General features: G+C 47.4%; 2 protein-coding genes across 21 annotated transcripts in view; both read left to right on the plus strand.

Moving 5' to 3' along the window:
- The window catches only part of LOC109890577 (mitogen-activated protein kinase kinase kinase kinase 4), a 53,591-nt gene extending 45,436 nt beyond the window's left edge, over window positions 1-8,155 (plus strand). For all 18 annotated transcript variants that reach the window (XM_031824289.1, XM_031824292.1, XM_031824295.1 and 15 more), the window contains 8 exons: window positions 163-333; window positions 556-699; window positions 819-953; window positions 1,076-1,176; window positions 1,295-1,444; window positions 2,328-2,487; window positions 5,376-5,515; window positions 5,696-8,155. In XM_031824289.1, coding sequence (XP_031680149.1) covers window positions 163-333; window positions 556-699; window positions 819-953; window positions 1,076-1,176; window positions 1,295-1,444; window positions 2,328-2,487; window positions 5,376-5,515; window positions 5,696-5,779 — 1,085 coding nt within the window. In that variant the 3' untranslated portion in view covers window positions 5,780-8,155. The remainder of the gene's footprint in view (window positions 1-162; window positions 334-555; window positions 700-818; window positions 954-1,075; window positions 1,177-1,294; window positions 1,445-2,327; window positions 2,488-5,375; window positions 5,516-5,695) is intronic.
- A 293-nt stretch (window positions 8,156-8,448) lies between these two features.
- LOC109890398 (probable ribonuclease ZC3H12C) lies at window positions 8,449-21,417 on the plus strand. 3 transcript variants are annotated; one of them, XM_031824306.1, is made up of 6 exons: window positions 8,449-8,561; window positions 15,398-16,265; window positions 16,437-16,576; window positions 16,676-16,910; window positions 18,170-18,276; window positions 18,516-21,417. In XM_031824306.1, the coding sequence occupies exons 2-6, from the start codon at window positions 15,496-15,498 to the stop codon at window positions 19,604-19,606; spliced, it is 2,343 nt and encodes a 780-aa protein (XP_031680166.1). In that variant the 5' UTR covers window positions 8,449-8,561; window positions 15,398-15,495; the 3' UTR covers window positions 19,607-21,417. The 3 variants fall into 3 exon arrangements, with proteins under 3 accessions (XP_031680166.1, XP_031680167.1, XP_031680165.1); XM_031824307.1 differs by lacking the exon at window positions 8,449-8,561 and adding an exon at window positions 8,568-8,942; XM_031824305.1 differs by lacking the exon at window positions 8,449-8,561 and adding an exon at window positions 13,242-13,787.
- The last annotated feature ends 573 nt before the right edge of the window (window positions 21,418-21,990 follow it).

Here is a 21,990-nt window from a genome sequence, read left to right on the forward strand (position 1 = left end):
CATCTCTGGGTCAGTAACTAGGAGTTAGTATACCCTGACCTATACATAGAACATAAAGTCACTGCTTGGCACAGGAAGTGTAATACAGAGCATGATCATCAAGGGCTATTAATGACAAAGCAAAGCCCCGCCCCTTCTCCCTCTGACCTTTGGTGTCCACAGCGGCCTTCGGGAACGATGGGAGGCTGGTGGACGCCCTGAGGGCTGACCCGTCACGTAAGGGCTCCGTGGTCAATGTGAACCCGGTCAACACACGCCCCCAGAGCGACACGCCCGAGATCCGCAAGTACAAGAAGAGGTTCAACTCTGAGATCCTGTGTGCTGCACTATGGGGTACGTACCTGAGGAAGAGGTGGCTGAGTGGAAGGATAGAGTTGATAGATGGATGGATGAATAGAGAGATTGATGTGTGATTTACTGATTGGATGGATGAATGGATATATACAATTTATAGGAAATCCATCATAGGTTTCGCGACAAGCATGGCAGACCTGCTTCCCCCTGGGTTCTGACTGGTATGTGTGTGTGTGTGTGTGTGTGTGTGTCCTCTCCCAGGTGTCAACCTGCTGGTGGGGACAGAGAGTGGTCTGATGCTGCTGGACCGTAGCGGTCAGGGGAAGGTCTACCCCCTCATCAGCCGACGGCGCATCCAGCAGATGGACGTCCTGGAGGGACTCAACGTCCTGGTCACTATATCAGGTACGGACCACGGAGGTGCACGGACACACGAATACACTCTCCTGAATTATACTCAAACTCATTCTCTTGTTCTTTTATCTCACCATCACACACACACACACACACACACACACACACAGGGAAGAAGAATAAGTTGCGTGTGTACTACCTGTCCTGGCTGAGGAACAAGATACTCCACAACGACCCCGAGGTGGAGAAGAAGCAGGGCTGGGTCACTGTAGGAGAGCTGGAGGGCTGCGTACACTACAAAGTCGGTACGTTCCACTCCCCATTTACCATCAGGAATGACCCTTCTCTTGTTACAAGGCTGTAGCAGGTCCAAGTCCAATCTTGACGAGCGGGCAGAAATAAAACCTTTTTTTTCTCTTGATTTAAGTGAAATATGAGAGGATCAAGTTCTTGGTCCTTGCCTTGAAAAACTCTGTGGAGGTGTATGCGTGGGCCCCCAAGCCGTACCACAAGTTCATGGCCTTCAAGGTACAGTAAACTGGCTCAGGCTGCAGTCAGACCACCATGGCATTGGTTTACATTCACTTTCCCACTACAAATGACCTTAAAGGTGCATTTTGTCCATTTTAACGTTTTCCTCCTGCAGTCGTTTGGTGACCTGGTGCACAAGCCCCTGCTGGTTGACCTGACGGTGGAGGAGGGTCAGAGGTTAAAGGTCATCTACGGCTCCAGCAACGGCTTCCACGCCGTGGACGTGGACTCTGGGGCGGTTTACGACATCTACCTACCCACACACGTAAGAGACCCACCCATCTGTCTCATTCCTCTGCTTCCCGTTTTTCCCTGTTCCACCAATCCATGGCTGAATCTGAAACCCAACACTTTCACCACTCGATATGTGCCTTCACGAGCCAATCTCAAATGCTGATTGTCGAGTCAAAGGCTCCACTGCGCCCTTCGGAAGCCTCTTTATCCTATGACTCAGCGCCCTTGGCAGCAACTTCTTCCCATGAATCTTAGCATGTTACCTAGCAACAACAGTCACTACCTCCTCGCCGTCACATTTGAAGTTTAAATCCGAGGAGGTCTTAGTGACAGGATTTTTTTGTGTATTTCTGAAGTTTGAGCCAGTCACTGCTGCGCTGTGCAGGAACAGGCAGATGTCGTTTTATTTTTACTACTTTCTCACTGTATATCGGAGTATCCGTCCGTCTGCCCAAGGTCCCCAGTGCCCGTGTTTCATGAGTCATGCTACAAGACAGGTCGCGGGCGACAATACTCGCAAATGGACTTAGATAGGTTGCAGTTGTGACATCGCGTGTGTATCGTCTCAATGTTCATTTTGGCCAAAACACTGACAGACTCGAGTAATCACTCTCGAACACAACCGCAAGTGGCCACTTGATAAAGGCCGTAAGGGCCAAGTCTTTGGTTTGAGATTCAGCCCATGTATATGGGGGCATATTCATTAGGTCACACTGTATCAAAAACATTTTTCAACGGAAAGCGAAAACAAGTCTTTCTTATTGGGCAAGTACAGGTAGTCCTTGTTTCAGTCGCTTTTTTCTTCAGCTAAGTTCTTTATGAATACGACTCGAGACTAACCTTTTTTGTCTTTGTCTCTGTTTGCTCTCCTCCCTCCGACTCTTCCTCCCACTCTACACTTCCTCTCCCTTCAGATCCAGACCAATATCCAGTCCCATGCCATCATCATCCTGCCCAACACGGATGGTATTGAGCTGCTGGTGTGTTACGAGGACGAGGGTGTCTACGTTAACACCTATGGACGCATCACCAAAGACGTGGTGCTGCAGTGGGGCGAGATGCCCACCTCAGTGGGTATGTAACACTCACACTGGGACACATACGGTGCATTCGGAAAGTATTCAGATCCTTCACTCTTTCCACATTTTGTTACGCTACAGCATTATTCTAAAATGGGTTAAAAACTATTTGTCAAGTCCCTCATCGATCTACACACGATACCCTATAATGAAAAAGCAAAACAGGTTTTTAGAACTTTTTGCAGATTTATTAAAAATACTAAACTGATATCACATTTACAGCATTCAGATCCTGGACTCAGTACTTTGTTGAAGCACCTTTGGCAGTGATTACAGCCTCGAGTCTTCTTGGGTATAACGCTACATGCTTGGCACACCTGTATTTGGGGAGTTTCTCCTATTCTTCTCTGCAGATCCTCCAAAGCTTTGTCAGGTTGGATGGGGAGTGTTGCTGTACCGCTATTTTCAGGTCTCTCCAGAGCTTTTCAAGTCCGGGCTCTCGCTGGGCCACTCAAGGACATTGAGACTTGTCCTGAAGCCACTCCTGCATTGTCTTGGCTGTGTGCTTAGGGTCGTTGTCCTTTGTCCCAGTTTGAGGTCCTGAGCACTCTGGAACAGTTTTGAAACAAGGATCTCCCTGTACATTGCTCTGTTCATCTTTCCCTCGATCCTGAGGAGTCTCCCAGTGCCTGCTGCTGAAAAACATCCCCACAGCATGATGCTGCCACCACCACCACATTTCACTGTAGGGATGGTGCCAGGTTTCCTCCAGACGTGACGCTTGGCATTCAGGCCAAAGAGTTTAATCTTGGTTTCGCCAGACGAGAGAATCTTGTTTCTCATGTTATGACTCCTTCAGGTGCCTTTTGGCTAACTCCAAGCGGGCTGTCGTGTGCCTTTGGCCAGATGGAAGCCACTCCTCAGTAAATCTACCATAAAGGCCTGATTGGTGGAGTGCTGCAGAGATGGTTGTCCTTCTGGAAGGCTATCCCATCGCCACAGAGGAATTCTGTCAGAGTCACCATCAGGTTCTTGGTCACCTCCCTGACCAAGGCCCTTCTCCCCTGATTTGGTCGGGCAGCCAGCTCTAGGAAGAGTCTTGGTGCTTCCAAACTTCTATTTAAGAATGATGGAGGCCACTGTGTTCTTCAATGCTGCAGACATTTTTTGGAACCCTTCCTCAGATCTGTGCCTCGAAACAGTCCGGTCTCATAGCTCTGTGGACAATTCCTTAGACCTCGTGGCTGTGTTTTTGCTCTGGTCAACTGTGGGACCTTTATATAGACAGGTGTGTGTTAGTTCGACTGATTAATCGGCATGGCTGATTAATTAGGGCCAATTTCAAGTTTTCATAACAATCGGTAATCTGCATTTTTGGATGCCGATTACATTGCACTCCATGAGGAGACTGCGTGGCAGGCTGACCACCTGTTATGAGAGTGCAGCAAGGAGCCACGGTAAGGTGCTAGCTAGCATTAAACGTATCTTATAAAAACAATCAATCTTAACATAATCACTAGTTGACTACACATGGTTGATGATCTTACTAGTTTAACTAGCTTGTCCTGCATATTTAGTTAAAGGACATCCATGTTATCAGGTAATATTAGCTAGGGAAATTGTGTCACTTCTCTTGCGTTCTGTGCAAGCAGAGTCAGGGTATATGCAACCGTTTGGGCTGTCTGGCTCGTTGCGAACTGTGTGAAGACCATTTCTTCCTGACAAAGACCATAATGAATTTGCCCGAATTTTACATAATTATGACATAACATTGAATGTTGTGCAATGTAACAGCAATATTTAGACTTATGGATGCCACACGTTCGATACGGAGCAGTTCCGTATTTCACTGAAATAATAAATGTTTTGTTTTCAAAATTATAGTTTCCAGATATAACCATATTAATGACCTAAGCTCGTATTTCTGTGTGTTATTATATTATAATTAAGTCTATGATTTGATAGAGCAGCCTGCAGGCTCGTAAGCATTCATTCAAACAGCACTTTCCTGCGTTTGCCAGCAGCTCTTCGCAATGCTTGAAGCACAGCGCTGTTTATGACTTCAAGCCTATCAACTCCCAAGATTAGGCTGGCAATACTAAAGTGCCTATAAGAACATCCAATCGTCAAAGGTATATAAAATACAAATGCTATAGAGAGAAATAGTCCTATAATAACTACAACCTAAAACTTCTTACCTGGGAATATTGAAGACTCATGTTAAAAGGAACCACCAGCTTTCATATGTTCTCATGATCTGAGCAAGGAACTTAAACGTTAGCTTTCTTACATGGCACATATTGCAGTTTTACATTATTTAAACCAAATTGAACATGTTTCATTATTTATTTGAGACTAAATTGATTGTATTCATGTATTATATTAAGTTAAAATAAGTGTTCACCCACTATTGTTGTAATTGTCATTATTACATATATAAAATCGGCCGATTTAATCGGTATCAGCTTTTTTTGGTCCTCCAATAAGCGGTATCAGTGTTGAAAAATCGGAATCGATCGACCTCTAGTGTGTGTGCCTTTCCAAATCATGCCCTACAATTGAATTTACCACAGGTGGACTCAAATCAAGTTTTAGAAACATCTCAAGGTTGATCAAATGGAAACAGGATGCACCTGAGCTCAATTTCGAGTCTCATAGTAAGGGGTCTGAATAATTATGTAAATAACGTATTCATTTTTTAATAAATTAGCAAATATGTGTAACTTGTTTTTGCTTTTTCATTATGGGTTATTGTGTGTAGGTAAACATTTTATTTAATCAATTTTTGAATAAGGCTGTAACGTAACAACATTTTGAACAAGTGAAGGGGTCTGAATACTTTCCGAATGCACTGTACACAATTTAAGTACTTAGTAGTTTTCAATAAACACTTACACACACACACACACTTTCTTAATAACTTTTGTCCATCTGTGTGTGTAGCCTACATTAGGTCCAACCAGATCATGGGCTGGGGGGAGAAGGCCATAGAGATCAGGTCTGTGGAGACAGGACACCTGGATGGGGTCTTCATGCACAAGAGAGCCCAGAGACTCAAGTTCCTGTGTGAGAGGAATGACAAGGTGAGTTATGCGTACAACACACACACACTTTGGTTACTTGCATAGATGTTCATCAATGTTGATAAAGATCCCTCGCTCTCACTCTCTCACTCTCTCTCTCACTCTCTCTCTCACTCTCTCTCTCACTCTCTCACTCACTCTCTCTCACACTCTCTCTCTCACACTGTCTATGTCCTGCAGGTGTTCTTTGCGTCGGTGCGCTCTGGAGGTTCCAGCCAGGTCTACTTCATGACCCTGGGCCGTACCTCTCTGCTTAGCTGGTAGTGTACACACACACCCAGCAGCATGAAGACAGCACCCCTCGGTTTATTACCACCATAATGATGACTCATGACGATCTTGAACTTGACGTACAACTGGAGTATCGAGCTTCACTGAGCTCTGAGGTGGCGCGATAACTAAATATCACCGGTTTCAAATAAGAAAAGACAATTGCACGATAAACGGACTGAAATCATGAAGGGGAGGCCACGGTGTCCCTATAGGCTGATGGGACTGTGTTTGTTTGTCAGTTGGTAGTGCTGTCATCATGCCCATTGGCTACTCTGCTCTGACAACAGAGCCCCCAAACCCTACTAGAGCCTTCCCTTACCTCCTGCACCAGTGGGAGTAGGGATCTGAGCCCGACTTATTCAAAACACTAGTAGATGTTAATGTGTGTCTATTGGAAGAAAAGAGAGGGGGATGTGTTGTGTGACAGAGGAGGATGGAAAAGGAAGAAAGAGACTGTTGCAGAGGAAGGGAAGCTTATAGCACCAGACAGGTGAAAGGTCATACAGTAGTTTGTTATTGTGTTTAGTCCAGGTCATGTTCAGGTCAACCTCTGTGTTGAGTTTCTTAGATCAGTTCCTCTGACTGACATGCCGTTGTCACCACATGGGTACATCTTCAAATGGGTCGTGCTTGACATTGAAAATGTAACTTTTGTCTCTCTTTCACTCTGGCCTTCCTCTTGATAAGGGTTCAAACAGGGTTAAAGTGTGGAGAGAAGTTTCATCAAAGATGTCGACTTAACCCTTAATAGGACACTGCAACCTTATAGGGGCCTTTCCAGTCCCATATACTCCTGAGGGTCTTTTCCAGCCTCCCTCAACTTTAATGTGCCACATTGCCTCTCCTTGGTCGTGTTGGGTAAACTGTGAATGGGTTGATATGTACAGTAGACTCTAGAGAACAGTCTTGGTCATGAGTCATGACTTTGACCCACCATTTGGTAGCATGATGACCAGGGTATTCAATGGAACAAGCGTCAAGATTAAATATACCTTAAAGATTTGTAGATGAAGATTTAAAATCCACAACATATCCAAATGTATCAGCAAACACAGGTTCGATTTGTTTTTCATTTTAATGGGCCCCTCCACTGAATTCAGGTTTACGTTTGTTGCTACTTGTACAATCTGTTGTGACAAATGCTTTAGGTTTTGCTCATAACTCCTACAGGAAAATGTATCAAAATCTGACATTTGAGTGAGATTGAATTATTCCATGTAAAACTATTATGAAGCAGCATGGTCCCCATTTTGATACGTTTGTGAAATTGTTGTATTTCCATGTTGGACTCTTTAATACCAACAGACCACCATAGCCTGGTAGCTTCACCCCCTCAGCTTGTCTGCTTTATTTTAGTATCTTGACTCTGAGGGCAGAAGGGGACATTTTGTTTTGTACAGTCTGTCCCAGTCCAGGCAGTAGTATGCTATGGATTAAAGCAACACGACAACAACCTAGAAGCCTTTCCAAACCCCAGCAGCTCCTGGTTTTAATTGTTTTGTTTTCCTTTTGCCCCTTGATCCAACGAGTGAAAAATGGGACTGCGCTTGTTTGTCCTAATGTTTCCTGGTTAGCCTGGGTGCCTGTCTGAAGCAGCAGCAAGGAGCTAGACTGGCACCCTGGTTAGATTCTTTGTATGGACAAACTTTTTTTCAAGAATGGAAATTATAATGTCTCTATCACATGTCCCTCCAAAGCTTGACCCTCTTACAGTGGACAGTCACATCCTGTTTGGATGATTCCAGGCCTCTAAGGAACGCAACGCTGTAAGAATATAGAAATGAGATGCTTTCTCCTCTGCAAATCTGTGAAACGCGGTGCCATGCCAAGATGGCATAAGTCACACATTTTAAGTGTTACAAACCACTACAGAAAGTATCGATTTACATTTTTAACTCCTTAGTTTGTTTCTGTCATTTTTATTACCCTTAAAATGATGCGGCTGCAGTGGTTTATAAAGGTTAATGCACACATTATGTTAAATGTTTACAGAGGCAATGTTTTGTTAAACCAATGTGCATCAATATAAATATTTATGGTTTATTTTAGGGCAATAATCCCTTTTTTAGCTTTTGTATCATTTGGAGGTTCATGTACAGGAATAACCCTCGACCTCTGTTCATTCACTTTTCAAAAATGACAAAATTCTGAGTTTAAATCACTGATTTTCCTGGATAACACAGCAGTGTGCCCTTGGCTGTGGCAACGTTGCAGCAACACAGTGACAAGGTTCTCTGCTGCCCAGGTGACATGTTTTCCTCAAGTGTTTCTACCATGCTACTCTAATTTATGTCCTCTGTGTATTATGGGAATTGTTGTATTTTCCTCAAGGTCTTTTTTCCATTGAATAAAATCCTAAGTAATTTACTAAATTGTGTGAGGTAGTTTTGTTAACCTTTAACATAAAGCGTTCAGTCTTCTCTATTCTGTGAAATAAATGGGTCTGTAAACAAATCGAATGTCTGTTGAATGTCAAATTAATCTGAGCCTAAGAAACATGGAGATATTGTATTTTAAGTGTTCCAAATATGGTAACATTTATACAAACCATGTAAAAGAACCCCAAGTAAATGTTTCATGACGTTTCCATAATTTAACCCATTTTAATGAATTTATCTTCAAGTAAAGACTCCTTGTACATCTGTCAGCTCACCACAAGATGACCCTGTACCACGCACTGCTCCTAGCTCTAGCCTGCCTGCTCTAGCCTCCCAGACAACTCGAGCCGGATGTTTATGTCAAGCATCAGCAGGTGAACTGCATCATGACAAAGGTTCGTTTCATGATCAGACATTTTCAAGTTTGGGACACATATACAAGTGCCGTAAATTTGACTAGCCGTTTGTATGTAGCTAGCTTGGATGATGTTACTGGTGGTTCTGACGATCAAGATTTCGGTATGAATTACACGTCGAACTTCAAAAGAAAGCAGGAATGCTGCAGGCGGTCTAATCCTGTCAACGCTAGCTAACTAGTTCGGTAACCGACAACAACGTTATCATTTTGCAGCTGTCAATTATTTTTACATTTTAGCTTGTCAACTTTGTGTCGAATGCCACGCCCAGCAGCTGTTGGCACTGTAGACTAGAGCATGTAAGGACCACCAAATGAGTGCTGCTGATTTTAATGTCGCTAACTTGGCTACCTACCACTGGTGAGTGAATTTCTTGTGCTTTTTAAGTTAGACATTTAGCGATATAGATCAAATCGGGCCCCGTGTGTGTTACCCAGGCCAGCTTGCACGTGTCCCAGTCTCTTCTGGTCCATTCAGCTGTAAGAGAGAGGGGCACCCCAGACATGAGCATGGAAGCCTCATGATTTTTAAAATTTTTAAACAGAAGTCACCATTCATAATTGGGCGGGCTGACTGCGGAGTTGTCTGACCTGGGCAATGGGTTTGCTTGGCCCAACAGCTGGTCTGTCCCATGAGGGTCTCTCCTTTTCTCCTGCCTGCCTCCAGGTCCTCAACCTGGCCCCATGGACCACAACACTCCTGCTACTGCTCCTCACCGACCTGGCCCTCTCTGCCAAGGCTGGAGGCCGCCTGTCGATAGAAGTCATTACTGGTCAGTGGTCAAAAGTAAATAAAGGGACACAATTATTAAGCCAATTTTTTTTTTATTAGGGCAAAATCATTTCCTAAATATTTTCTCAACTTTCCTCATGTTTTGTGCCTACTGAACATGTGTATGTTGACTGAGATGGCAGGAGGTCAGTGGTGACGTGACCCTTGTAACTGAAAAGCCAGCGGGGTCAAATAAAAGGTTAGAGAGCACAGGGGCCATAGAGATGCTATTAAATGACTATTCTAATGCCTAATTCTATGACAGTGGCCACACGGCTCTCTTTGACACTGGTAGCACAGTGTCTTCTAGTAAGTGTCCCTGACTCTACTTCGCTACTTTCCTTTTTAACCCTAATTTGAGTAGTTCAGTCCTATTGTCCTAGGCCTATTACTGTTGAAAAAACATTTGTAACCAAATCTTCATCTAACCTTTGAAACTGTGTGGTGTTTGGAGTGCTGTGTTGAAGACAACCTTCCATTTTGAGGAATGCCAGCTATTTGTGGCTGTCTGAGAATGCAAATCGTGGTATAGGTGATCTTCCAGCAGTTGTCGTAAAGACACCTGTTTACTTTAAGTCGAGGGGGCAGGTGGTCCCTAAGCCACTGTAACAGTGTGGCTGATGGTCAATGGGCTACTGTGTTATTAGACTATGTTATACAGTATGTTGGTGGACCTCCAGCAGATGTCGTAAAGACACCTGTTTACTTTAAGCCGAGGGGGCAGATGGTCTCTAAGCCGCTGTAACTGAGAGTGGCAGCGTTCACCAACTGGCGGGCCAAATTTGATTGTATTCAAATGTAAGCAAGGTTTGTAATGATTGTTAAAGTCAAACATATTTGTTTGGACTTGTTGTGGGCCATTTGCAGTCTACAAATGATTTGTCATTCTGTTCTGGCCCTCCAACCATCTGCTCCAGAAAGTATTGGCCCTTGGCTGAAATCTAGTTGATCCCTGGTCTACTATGTTATTAGACTGTTATACAGTACCATGGGCCAGCTTTACTCTTTTGCCTCCAGCCCTCAAACATCTGCCCGGGCTATTCTGCTCTCCACAGCTGCTGTGGTTCTATTACACAGCCAAGGTAATACTGAGTGCTAAAACACAACTATGATATGCTCACAGTCCCAACAGTGACTTATGTGAGTGTCAGATAAACAAGTCACAGTTGGGAGCATTTTACTTTTGTTTATTAAAAAAAGTTCTGTCCAGTGCCACCAACTCTATTTAAACTTGTGTTTGTTTTCTCTAGCCTACGTACATGCAGTGTTTATCCCAACTTAAAGTTCAGGAACTAAACTAACTATTTTTGCTTCCAAGTCATTTCCCTTAAAGTGTGCTGCCCGGAACAATGAAGTCCCCCTTTTCATCCTCATTCCAGCCCACCCTACATGCCCATCCTGTCCCCTTTCACCCCACTGCGACTCTCCCCTCCCCTCCCCTCTTGCATTCTCTGTAAGGACATGCAGTGCTTTTAACATGATTTACCCCAGTAGAAGTGTGTAACCCTGACCCTCACCCCAACCAAGCCAAAAACAAAGGGGTTAGAGCTGCTGCAGTTCCCCAGCTAGCCAGGTGTTCCTCACCCCAGGCCTGTGTTCTAGCAGCGCTTAGCCTCATGTTGCAGCTGCCTGCATGGGTCCCTTTGTGTGCCTCTGTTATTGACCATACACCCCCTCTTTGATTCATTGCTCACACAGGGGAAGACCCTTTCAGAGTGACAGGGGGTGTGTGTGTATATCTGTCTACGCGTGCCTATAGGAGACTGGGTTCATATGCGCCTGCCCGCCTGCGTTTGTGTGTCTCATTGTGAGGTCACTGCACTCCCATTGGTGGAGCCAGGCAGCCAGTGTCTAACCGAGGAATGGTCGACATTGTAGCTCCATCTGTTGAGACACTCATTGTTCAACCTGCCTGGCTTTCTTGGGAAAAACTGTGCCTTATGGTAAACACACTATCCTTGGATTTTGGGTTTGAAGAGTAGGAAGCGTATGGAATGTGAAATACTTAATTTTTTGCTCACATCTGTTGAGCGGGGATCTATGAACTTCCAAAAGCTTTCTCTAATGCTGGAATGAACCAAGCTATTTCCTTAAGGCCATTTTACTAAGGAGGTTTGCTTTGTTTGGCCGTTGGATGTTCTGCTGAGGTCAGGGTAAGTGGAGATATTAGGCCTAACTATTTAGGCTATCTTTCCCATCAAACCATGTCTGTTTCAATGCAGCATTTCAATAGGCTTATGTCTTCTGACAGAATTATAACAGGTTTCAAAAAACAAGTTGCCATGAGCATTTGTAATGACATCAAATATGTTAGTATTTAGCTGTACCCAATTAGGCTTTCATGTGTTATTTTTCCTTGGAATGTGTAGTGATTTATGTTTGACCAAGGGCATGTCTCTTCACCAGTGGAGGGGTCACCTTTCAACACGTTGTCTCACCACACCTGGTGACAGGTTTCTCTTTCACAGGGCTTTGGGGCAAATGTCTTTTCACAGCCTCTTTTAAGAGACTTTTAGCACGAGAGGGTGTATGTTATGAGACGCTCACTGTGCACATTTTTTGTTTCAACATTTAGTTTATTCTGGTTTTACAGTTTAGTGAAAAATAACACATTGTGAGGAGGAGGTTGGAGTAAGTTATGCCACACTTCTTTCTGAAAAGAATCGATTGGGATAGTCTGAATTTGACCGAGATATACTGAGCCTTCCGAAAGTCTTCATACCCCTTGACTTACTCCACATTTTGTCGTTACAGCCTGATTTCACAATGAATGAAATATAAACAAATTGTCACCCATCTACACACGAAAACCAGTTTTTGAAAATGATATACAGAAATCTAATTTACATAAATGTTCACAACCCCGAGTCAGTACTTTGTAGAAGCACCTTTGGTAGCGATTACAGCTGTGAGTCTTTCTCGTACAGCTTTCCACAGCTGGATTGTGCAACATTTACCCATTCATTCTTTAATCATTGCTAGACGACCCTTTTCAGGTCTTGCCATAGATTTTCAAATAGATTTAAGTCAAAACTGTAACTCGGCCACTCAGGAACATTTACTGTCTTCTTGGTAAGCAAATCCAGTGTAGATTTGGCCTTGTGTTTTAAGATATTATTCTGTACAGGCTTTCTTCTCTTCACTCTGTCATTTAGGTTATTCTGGAGTACAGTTTCCTCTTGCTTTCTCTGACGGAATAATCTCTCCGAAAGTGAATGAGAATCAAACTAAGCTTCATGTCCGTGGTTTAAGCCTCGGTCTGAATTCTAAGAGACTATTGGAGACTTGGCCAGTTTGACAATAGTTTGGTTTTAAAAGGTAAATTATTTGTTAATTGCTTTGCTTCAAAATACTTTTGGACGAACATTACTGGAAAAACTGGCCCACTGAGATGAAGGTACGAGAAACATTCTCACTGGCTGGGTGCTGGCGTATGAGTGATGTGTTACTGATGAGTTGGGGAAGAGACCGTGTCGTGATATTTTTTTTAGGACCAAGAAAAGGTTCTCCCTTTTAGTGTCACGTGACTCTGTCTGTCTGGCGGGGCGGGCGCAGCGGGCTCCATGGAGCATGAGGGGGAGGGGGAGGACCAGAGATTGCTCTCGTTCCCCTGCGGTTCCAGAAGACATCTGTTGCCCTGGCTAATGGAAGCAAAGCCTTCAGTCCCCTCATCTCTCCCAGCCAGTGCTGAACAGGGCCAACCCTTCCTTTTCTTTGGAAATAATTCAACTCTGCAGACAGCCACCCCCCTCTTCGCCATCAACACCAGAACCAAGGAGGGAAAATCCAGCCCCCCCCCCCCCCCCCCCCCCCCCCATCTCACACACCGCTGCCCCCTAGCCCAAAGCCCTGTGTTACATATTCATTAGCCTACGCTTCAGTGCTTCAATCAATGAATGCACCGCCAATACTAGGAGGGACTATGGGCTGATGTTTGAAAGATGCTATCGAATGAAATGGCAGTTGAGGCTGGCGGCTGTCCAGCAAGGCATCATAGTCCACACAGCTTGATAGTTGTGCTGTCACTGATAATGAGCTACGTTATTGAAAGGAAAAGGTTGTAGGCTACATGACGTAAGATTTCTGTAACGGCTTTTTTAGCCGACATTGTATTATCTGCATGTCTGAAGCAGCTTCTGTGAGCCTCTGGGGTTTGTGGCCAAAGTCTCTTTCAAATCTCTGCCGTCCGTCTCTCTCCTTAACAGGTAACTAGGCCATCTGGAGTCCCTGCGAGAACACACGTTGAAAGATGCTGAGCTAAGGCCTCAGAGCAGGGCGGACACCCTTCACTGCATGTTCTGCATCCCATCAGGAGGACTGTTGCTTCGAGAGGCTCGTCACCTAGACAACAACAACCCAGTCCCCTTCTGTGTGTGCGGCTGTGGACAGGCGGCGGGCGCTCTGAGCATCAACCCGACAATGGCTGCAGTGGAGGTGACCCTGAGTGCAACTGGCAGTTGTATTGTTGGGGGACCGTCAGTCAGGCACACTTAAGCGGCCCCTCTTCCCCGGGTCTTCCTTTGTGCACAAAGGACAGAATTATTCCAGCTCTGGCTCTGTCTTTTTAGGGGACATTCTTTCAACCGCTGCAGCCTAGCAACCCTGGGCCATGTTGCTAAGCAGCCCTCTTTCATGTATGCGCACACTCCCATCCTCCCACACCACCACGACACCTTTTAAAGGGATGTTACCTTTTAGCAGACATGAAAACATGTGGATTAGGTTTTAGGTACCTTTAAAAGGCTAGAGGCTGCAGACTCAACAGATGTATCTGCTAATGTGATGATGCCCTATAACCACATTGTTGCACAGTTATGGCTAAATGATGATGCTGTGGGCTATACACTGACTGTTATTTCTTGTGATATTATAATATGCAGTTGTTTATAGTGCCCATCCGGGTTTGGATCTTCAAATCCATTTCACAATACAAGGGATCTATTGAAACCTCTGTTCAAGAATTGAAAATGGCCATTTATTTTAAGTGAGGATTTTTCCATTGAATTGGTTTTTCAATGCTGAAATGACTCCTGAAATGACTGGATTGAAATGGATACTTCCCCAACTACCATGGTGCCCTATCTTCGAGGAGCAGACCTAATATTTCCTAATTGCAACTTGCAAGTGATCAAATTCTGCCACCCTATTGGTTACCATTGAGGCCTGAGTGCCTCTATTGATTTTTACTTCCTGTTCCTTTAGTGTACAAACGAGTGACTCTTCCCCAGGGGAGGAACCATATTCTCCTGAAGCACAGGGGGAGTCAGGCCTTAGCCCAACACATAACGGCTATTTGTGTTTAAACAGAGCATCCTCTGTTCCCCCTGAGATTGATGTGTTGTGATATGGGCTGGGTGAGAGGCTGCACGCGTGGCTGGCCCCCCTAAAAGAGCGGGAACCCCTTAATTAGGACAGGGCACCCCCAGGAACGCACCCCTCTTTGTCTCAGCCAATCTGTTCCCTGCTGGAGAGCTCGGCCCAGGTCAGCTAGTCACATCCAACAACCAAATTAGGTTCCGTGTTTAAGTAGCCGAGACATGGCCTTATTTTACTATAAAAACATACAATACTTCTCATATGTTTCCTAAGACAGCAGTCTGTCGCAGAGCGTATTTTAAGGTCTGTATTTATTGCAGTACAATTTGTCCAAAAGTGTCAAATATTGGTTTATGGAGGATCATTAGTTTAGTATATTCAATTATTCTCGCTTGCTCGCTCTCTCTCGCTCGCTCGCTCGCTCTCTCTCGGGTGAAGCTCACAGCTCCGTCTACCTATCCTCACTAAAGCCGAGAAATGAATCTCCCAGGTGTTGAATGTCAAGCCCGTTGAAGTTTCTCATCAGGTTACTGACACCAGAGGTGTGTAGGAGATGTATGTCTCGTGAGAGCCGAACTTTAACAAGACATTTTATGAGCATGGATTCTCTCCTATTGTATTTCAACTGAAGTCTAGCCTTGTCTAATGGATCTCAGTTAGTCCTTGGGCTTTACTCACTGAAATACTCTTCCATTTAACTCACTCTTTTACCTCTCTCTCTCTCTCAGGCACTCATGCCATGGACACGGTAAGACTGGGGTAGAAGTGGTGGGAGTGGTCCTCCGGGTCACGCCTCAGCCCAGAGCTGGATGTTTGTGACAGATTCATGGGCCTGAAGGACCATCCGGAGGAGGATAGAGCAGGCAGCATCCTTGACCTGGGGCTGGTTTTAGAGTACCTCCACATCGAATGCTCTGTCAGCAGGCAGGCTGGCGCCGATACAGGGCCCAGTATGGAGCCGGGCGAGGAGGAGGAAGAGGCCTGCGAGGGCAGCGGCAGTTGCAGCTTGTCCACGCCTGGGGGGAAGGAGGGGGAGGTGGTGGGGGAGGAGAGCGCTGGGTTTGACAGTGACCCGGAGCCAGCCCGAAAGAGCACCTGTTCTAACCCGGCTGGAGGAGTGTCCGTATCTGATCTAGATGGTGTGCCTGTTCCCAACACCCACCAACCTCTATGCAGGACTCCCTGTGTGGACCTGGGGTCCGAGGGGCCTCCTGACCCTCCGTCAGGGGAGCCTTCATCCGGGGAAGCCCTGAGGGAGTACCAGTCCAAGCTGGAGTTTGCTCTGAAGCTGGGCTACGCAGAGGAACTGGTGCGGCTGGTGCTGGCCAAGCTGGGGCCGTACACGCTCATCAACGACATACTGGGAGAGCTGGTCAAACTGGGCCGTAAGGTCGAGACAAACCAACAGCTGACTGGGTCCACGGCTTCACAGCCCATCCCCTCATCCTCCTGCTCCTCCTCTTCCACCTGTGGGTATGTGGAGGCAGTGGAGGCGCAGCAGGGGAGGACAGACTGCCCCTATCAGACAGACCTCCTCCTGGGGGACAAGGACAACCTGCGGCCCGTCGTCCTGGACGGTAGCAACGTGGCAATGAGGTGAGGGTCTATGGACCATAGACGGTCATCTTGATTACAGAAAACACACAATGCCTATTTCCTCCATTGTAGCCCGTTGTAAAGGTAGTTGTGTAACTGTTGTCAAAGTCACCTATATATTGTTGATATGATGTTAGAGCCTGTAAGGTAATTAACATCTGTCTCTGGTAGCCATGGCAATAAGGAGGTGTTCTCCTGCTACGGCATCCAGCTGGCTGTTGATTGGTTTCTGGAGCGAGGTCACCGTGACATCACTGTGTTTGTGCCTTCCTGGAAGAAAGAGCAGTCCCGCCCTGACGCCCTCATCACAGGTAAACACACACACACCTGAGAGTTCACATACATATGTCAGATGGGCCTCAGTGCTCACTGGATTACACGGTTCTCCAATTCTCTCTCTCTCTCTCTAGACCAGGATATTTTACGTCGTCTGGAGAAGGACAAGATCTTGGTGTTCACTCCGTCTCGTCGGGTCCAGGGTCGCCGGGTGGTCTGCTATGACGACCGTTTCATTGTCAAGCTGGCCTACGAGTCCGACGGCATCATCGTCTCCAACGACAACTACCGCGACCTGGCCAGTGAGAAGCCAGAGTGGAAGAAGTTAATTGACGAGCGGCTGCTCATGTACTCGTTTGTCAACGACAAGTAAGGAAGGAGTGATACGACTCCGGCTTAGCGTCCATATGCTTTAGCCTAGAAGTGGTATGATGTTCATTATGTTAATACTTGGCTGTATAGGATTCAGTATGTTAATATGTTAATAATCTCCCTCGCTCGCTCCTCCTCCCCCCCCCTCCCTCCCTCCCTCGCTCCTCCCCCCCCTCCCTCCCTCCCTCGCTCCTCCCCCCCTCCCTCGCTCGCTCCTCCCCCCCTCCCTCGCTCGCTCCTCCCCCCCCTCCCTCGCTCGCTCCTCCCCCCCTCCCTCGCTCGCTCCTCCCCCCTCCCTCGCTCCTCCCCCTTCCCTCGCTCGCTCCTCCCCCCTCCCCTCGCTCGCTCCTCCCCCCTCCCCTCGCTCGCTCCTCCCCCCTCCCCTCGCTCGCTCCTCCCTCCTCCCCTCGCTCGCTCCTCCCCTCGCTCGCTCCTCCCCTCGCTCGCTCCTCCCCTCGCTCGCTCCTCCCCTCGCTCCTCCCCTCCCTCGCTCCTCCCCTCGCTCCTCCCCTCCCTTGCGCCCTTGCTCCTCCCCTCCCTCCCTCCCTTGCTCCTCCCCTCCCTCCCTTGCTCCCCCCTCCCCCCCTTCTCCCTTGCTCCTCCCATCCCTCCCTTTCTCCTCCCATCCCTCCCTTGCTCCTCCCATCCCACCCTCCCTTGCTCCCTCCCTCACTCGTTCCGCCCCGTCTCCCCTCCCTCCCTCCCTTGCTCCCCTCCCTCCCTCCCTTGCTCCTCCCTCCCTCCCTTGCTCCTCCCTCCCTCCCTTGCTCCTCCCTCCCTCCCTTGCTCCTCCCTCCCTCCCTTGCTCCTCCCTCCCTCACTTGCTCCTCCCCTCCTTCCCTCCCTCACTTTCTCCTCCCCTCCTTCCCTCCCTCACTTGCTCCTCCCCCCCTCCCTCCCTCACTTGCTCCTCCCCTCCTTCCCTCCCTCACTTGCTCCTCCCCTCCCTCTCTCTCGCTCCTCCCTCCCTTCCCTCTCTCTCGCTCCTCCCTTCCTTCCCTCTCTCTCGCTCCTCCCTTCCCTCTCTCTCGCTCCTCCCTTCCCTCTCTCTCGCTCCTCCCTTCCCTCTCTCTCGCTCCTCCCTCTCTCGCTCCTCTCTCTCTCTCCTCCCCTACCTCCCTCGCCCCTCCCTCTTGCTCGCTCGCTCCCTCGCCCCTCCCTCGTCCCTCCCTCTCTCTCGCTCCTCCCTCCCTCTCCCCTCCCTCTCTCACCTCCCTCCCTCTCCCCTCCCTCTCTCGCTCCTCCCTCCCTCCCAGGTTCATGCCTCCTGATGACCCTCTAGGTCGTCATGGTCCCAGTCTGGAGAACTTCCTGAGGAAACGTCCCATCATGCCAGAGCACAAGAAGCAGCCCTGTCCTTACGGTGGGCCCCGCCATTATTATTAACTCTTTAGTATGTTTATCACTTCACCTTGACCATGTTCATGATGAAGACTTCTCCCAGTGTTATAATGTGAATGAATCATTTCTTCATCAGCTGGATGACATCCATCTACTGGTGCTGAAGATGCATTGGGTTGCTACTTTCTAAGTGAACCACTGCCACATCATCACTAGCCTGTGTGCTATCCAGTACCCTATCCTTTCTCCCCCTTTCTTTAGGCAAGAAGTGCACTTACGGCCACAAGTGTAAGTACTACCACCCGGAGAGGAGTGCCCAGTGCCAGCGCTCGGTGGCAGACGAGCTGCGTGCCAGTGCCAAGACCTCTGCCACCTCTACTAGCGCCAAGGGCCAGGCTAGCGAGGCCGGGCTGGTGAAGAGCCACAGCGTGCCCAACAATGTAGCGATGGGTACCAAGAGAGGTTCTGCCCCCAAAAGGCAGTGTGACCCCAGCATCCGGGCGCTGTCCTACGGCGAGGCAGAGGACAAGCTGAGACACGCTGAGAAATGCAACAGCCTCAGTAGTAGTAGTGGGAGTAGTTGTTGTAGTGGGAGTGTTACTCTGTCCCCTGCCCCTGGAGGACCCCCCTCCTCTGCCCTCAGCGACCCCCAGGAACAACCACCGAGCCTGGGCAGGGACACACCCTACATGACCCTGCCGCACCCCCACCCTGACCCCTACTCCTCCAGCTGTGACCCTCCAGATCTGAGCTACTACTCAGTGACGCCGGCCCACTCTGGCCTGGCAGCACGGAGGAATCCGGAGTCCCACTTCCCGCTGGACACCGATCTGCGTCTGCTGGGCTCGTCAGACTGTGTCAGCAGCGGATGCGACTCGTACGGAGAGCGAGCCTCCTGTCTGTGCTGCCCAGGCCCTCTGCTGGACAAATACACCCACCATCAGCACCATCAACACAACCGCCTATACTCTCAACACTCTGCCCCCCTGCTCGAGCCACACCACCCCTCCCCCCACGCCTCTGTCCTCTATGGCTATTACCAGAGCCTGGCACGGGGCCACAGCTTCCCCCATGACGAGCCCCCTGACCCCCACCTGAAGCGCCCTCTGTACCCCCCCCCCCCCTCCCCTCCAGCACCAGGCCGTAGGCGCCCGCTCCAGCTGCCCTGGAGACTACCCCTCTGTGTCCCAGTCCGGCCCCTACCCTGCTGGCTCCCCTCTGGGCCGCTGCCTGGCCAACACGCGGCTGGAGACCCTGTCAGACTCCCGGCTGTACGAACGCTCTCCGCCGCCCCCCAGGAAAGCCTTCTCCTGGGATCCCTACTGCAGCCAACCCCCTCAGTCCTGCTATGAGACCTACCAGAGTCTACCAGAGACCCACGATGTAGGCTGGGGACACACATCTCCATGGGGACAGACCACACACTCTTACCACCCCTCTCACCAACCCTACTCCTCTCAGCCCCCTCACCCACCCTACCCCCCTCACCCATCCCATGCCCCTCAGCCATCCCACCCGTCCATGTCCCTCCACCACATGCACCAGGAGCCCCCCGCCCTGAGCCGGTACGGGGAGGTGCGGGGTAAGGTCTACCTCAACCTGTGTAACATCTTCCCCTCTGAGCTGGTGGGCCGGGTTATGGGGAGGAACCCTCATGTGACGGACGCCCAGCAGCTAGCTGCCGCCATCTTGGCTGAGAAGTCCCAGTCTGGCTACTGAGTCCAGCTAGACTACTACTCTCTCCCTATTCATAAAGGTTGGTTGTAGATTTGACAATATAAGGGTTTGAATTTGTTTGACTGTACATTTGTTTGTGGATAACTTAAGTGTTAATCATGTGCAGGTGAGGATATGCATTGATTTACAAGTCACAGTTTGAAACATTTTAAAAACTAACTGTGGAATCCGAGGGATCTGATTATATTCCTAATCTTACTTCTATTCTATATTTTCTACTCCATTTGGAAACATTCACCCCCAAATTGGCCCCCATTTATCGACAGATTCTTGGTTGTTGGGGATGTGTATATCTTCTGTGTTCAATTGGTGTAATTGATTTGTTTCTCAGTTTTTTGGCTGTGTGTTCTGTTTGTGCCTGTTGTTGTTATGATAGTAGCTGGCTGAGTTAGTCTTCTCAGTTGAGAGAATGTCTTGCAGTAGATGTAGAGGCGGGCACGTCGTTTTGGCTCCAAGCCTGCAGCTGCTACAGACACGGTAGACTCAAGCTCAAATCCCAAGATAATTCCCTTTGGTTGTTTTCCCTGAAGACCTATCCAAAGGGCTCAGAGCACTTGGCTTGATGTAGACAATCTGTTACAGTTACTGGCACAATCCCTGGTAGACAGAGAAAGCTTTTCTTTGTTGATACAATTTGTATCGTTCATTTAGGATTATATACCTGTGTGTATGTATATATATATATATGTATATATATGTCTAAAAATCAAAGTATATATATATATATATATATATATAATCTGTAGGTGTGTAATCGATTCATGAAAAGCTGTTTATATATAGCTGGTGCATTTTAAACTCTAATACTGTATGAGATATTCCAGGAAACATTTTATTATTTTTAGACATGTTTAGGAATATTAATCAAATTAAATACATGAAAAAGGTGAGGTATTCTGACCTTTTTGGGGATGGAGAATAGTTTAGGCTGGGTTGAACCCAAGTGGCCAGCTAGGTGAAATGAAATGGGTAACTGCTGCGTGAAATATGCAGTGGGTCGGTAAACAATAAATCATTTTGTTATGTAACGAAAAACCTTCTCTCTGGCACCGTGTGTCAGTGAGGGCCCGGGCGTGGGCAAAAAGTCATGCCTTTACACGGCATTGTGCTTCTGACACATCAAATACTCTGAACCATGTTCAGCAAACTGTTATGCATGTTTTGGTGACACTTTATTTTAATCGACCGTAATAAGTCATTTATAAAGTGTGTTCACCATTTAATAAACAGTCTTTTTGCAGACCCTGATCTGAAGTGAGCGCTATTTATACTTTGATGTTGAGTGACCAATGTAATTTCAGCAGTACATGGTAACACAGGATATTTAAGGACATATATACATTTGTGTGAGTGTACTGTTTGCAAATGCCATATAAATGGTTTATAACGGACCCTTAAAATAAAGTGTTAGCCATGTTTTCTTCAAGTGTTCTTGTCTCAATTTTATTGTACCATATTAGCTTGACAAATATAGTATTGGCTTAGTATTCTTCATTAACAATTGGTTGTCCTTGTTTTGTTGGAAATGTATAGTCTTGTCAGATGTGATGAGTTGTCACTAATTTCCAGAACACCAGAGAATTTAATGTACTAACATTTACTATATTTCAGATTGGAGTTTTCCTTTGATCTAATTCTGAGGGCAGAAAACTTTTGATAAACCCCCCCCCCACAAGGCTTCAATCCTCGGCATCATCAAGATTAGAACCTGTGACCTTCTGGTCCCAGTGCCTAGTCCACTACACTAACAGGGGGGAGGGCACCACGCTAGTTTTTTCACATATTTAAAGCTGTTCATTTAGACTGTTAGTTTTGAAATGTGATTAGTATGTTGGAAAACAAAAGTATCATTAGGATTTGAACTGGCAACCCTGTGTGTGACACCATTTGACTCACCTGAATACTCTGCCCATGGACTGACAGGGTTTCATCCATAGAGAGAGAGGACTCTAATGCCCAAAGCCTGTTTTAGCATGGGCAGCGCCATTGAGGCCTTTCA

The sequence above is a fragment of the Oncorhynchus kisutch genome, linkage group LG5 (assembly GCF_002021735.2).
Source record: "Oncorhynchus kisutch isolate 150728-3 linkage group LG5, Okis_V2, whole genome shotgun sequence".
NCBI lineage: Eukaryota > Metazoa > Chordata > Actinopteri > Salmoniformes > Salmonidae > Oncorhynchus > Oncorhynchus kisutch.

Coding starts and splice junctions, on each gene's coding strand:
- LOC109890398 (XM_031824306.1), top strand. CDS start 15,496: ATGGGCCTGAAGGACCATCCGGAGGAGGATAGAGCAGGCAGCATCCTT. Junction 16,266..16,436: donor GGTAGCAACGTGGCAATGAG/GTGAGGGTCTAT, acceptor TGTCTCTGGTAG/CCATGGCAATAAGGAGGTGT. Junction 16,911..18,169: donor TACTCGTTTGTCAACGACAA/GTAAGGAAGGAG, acceptor CCTCCCTCCCAG/GTTCATGCCTCCTGATGACC.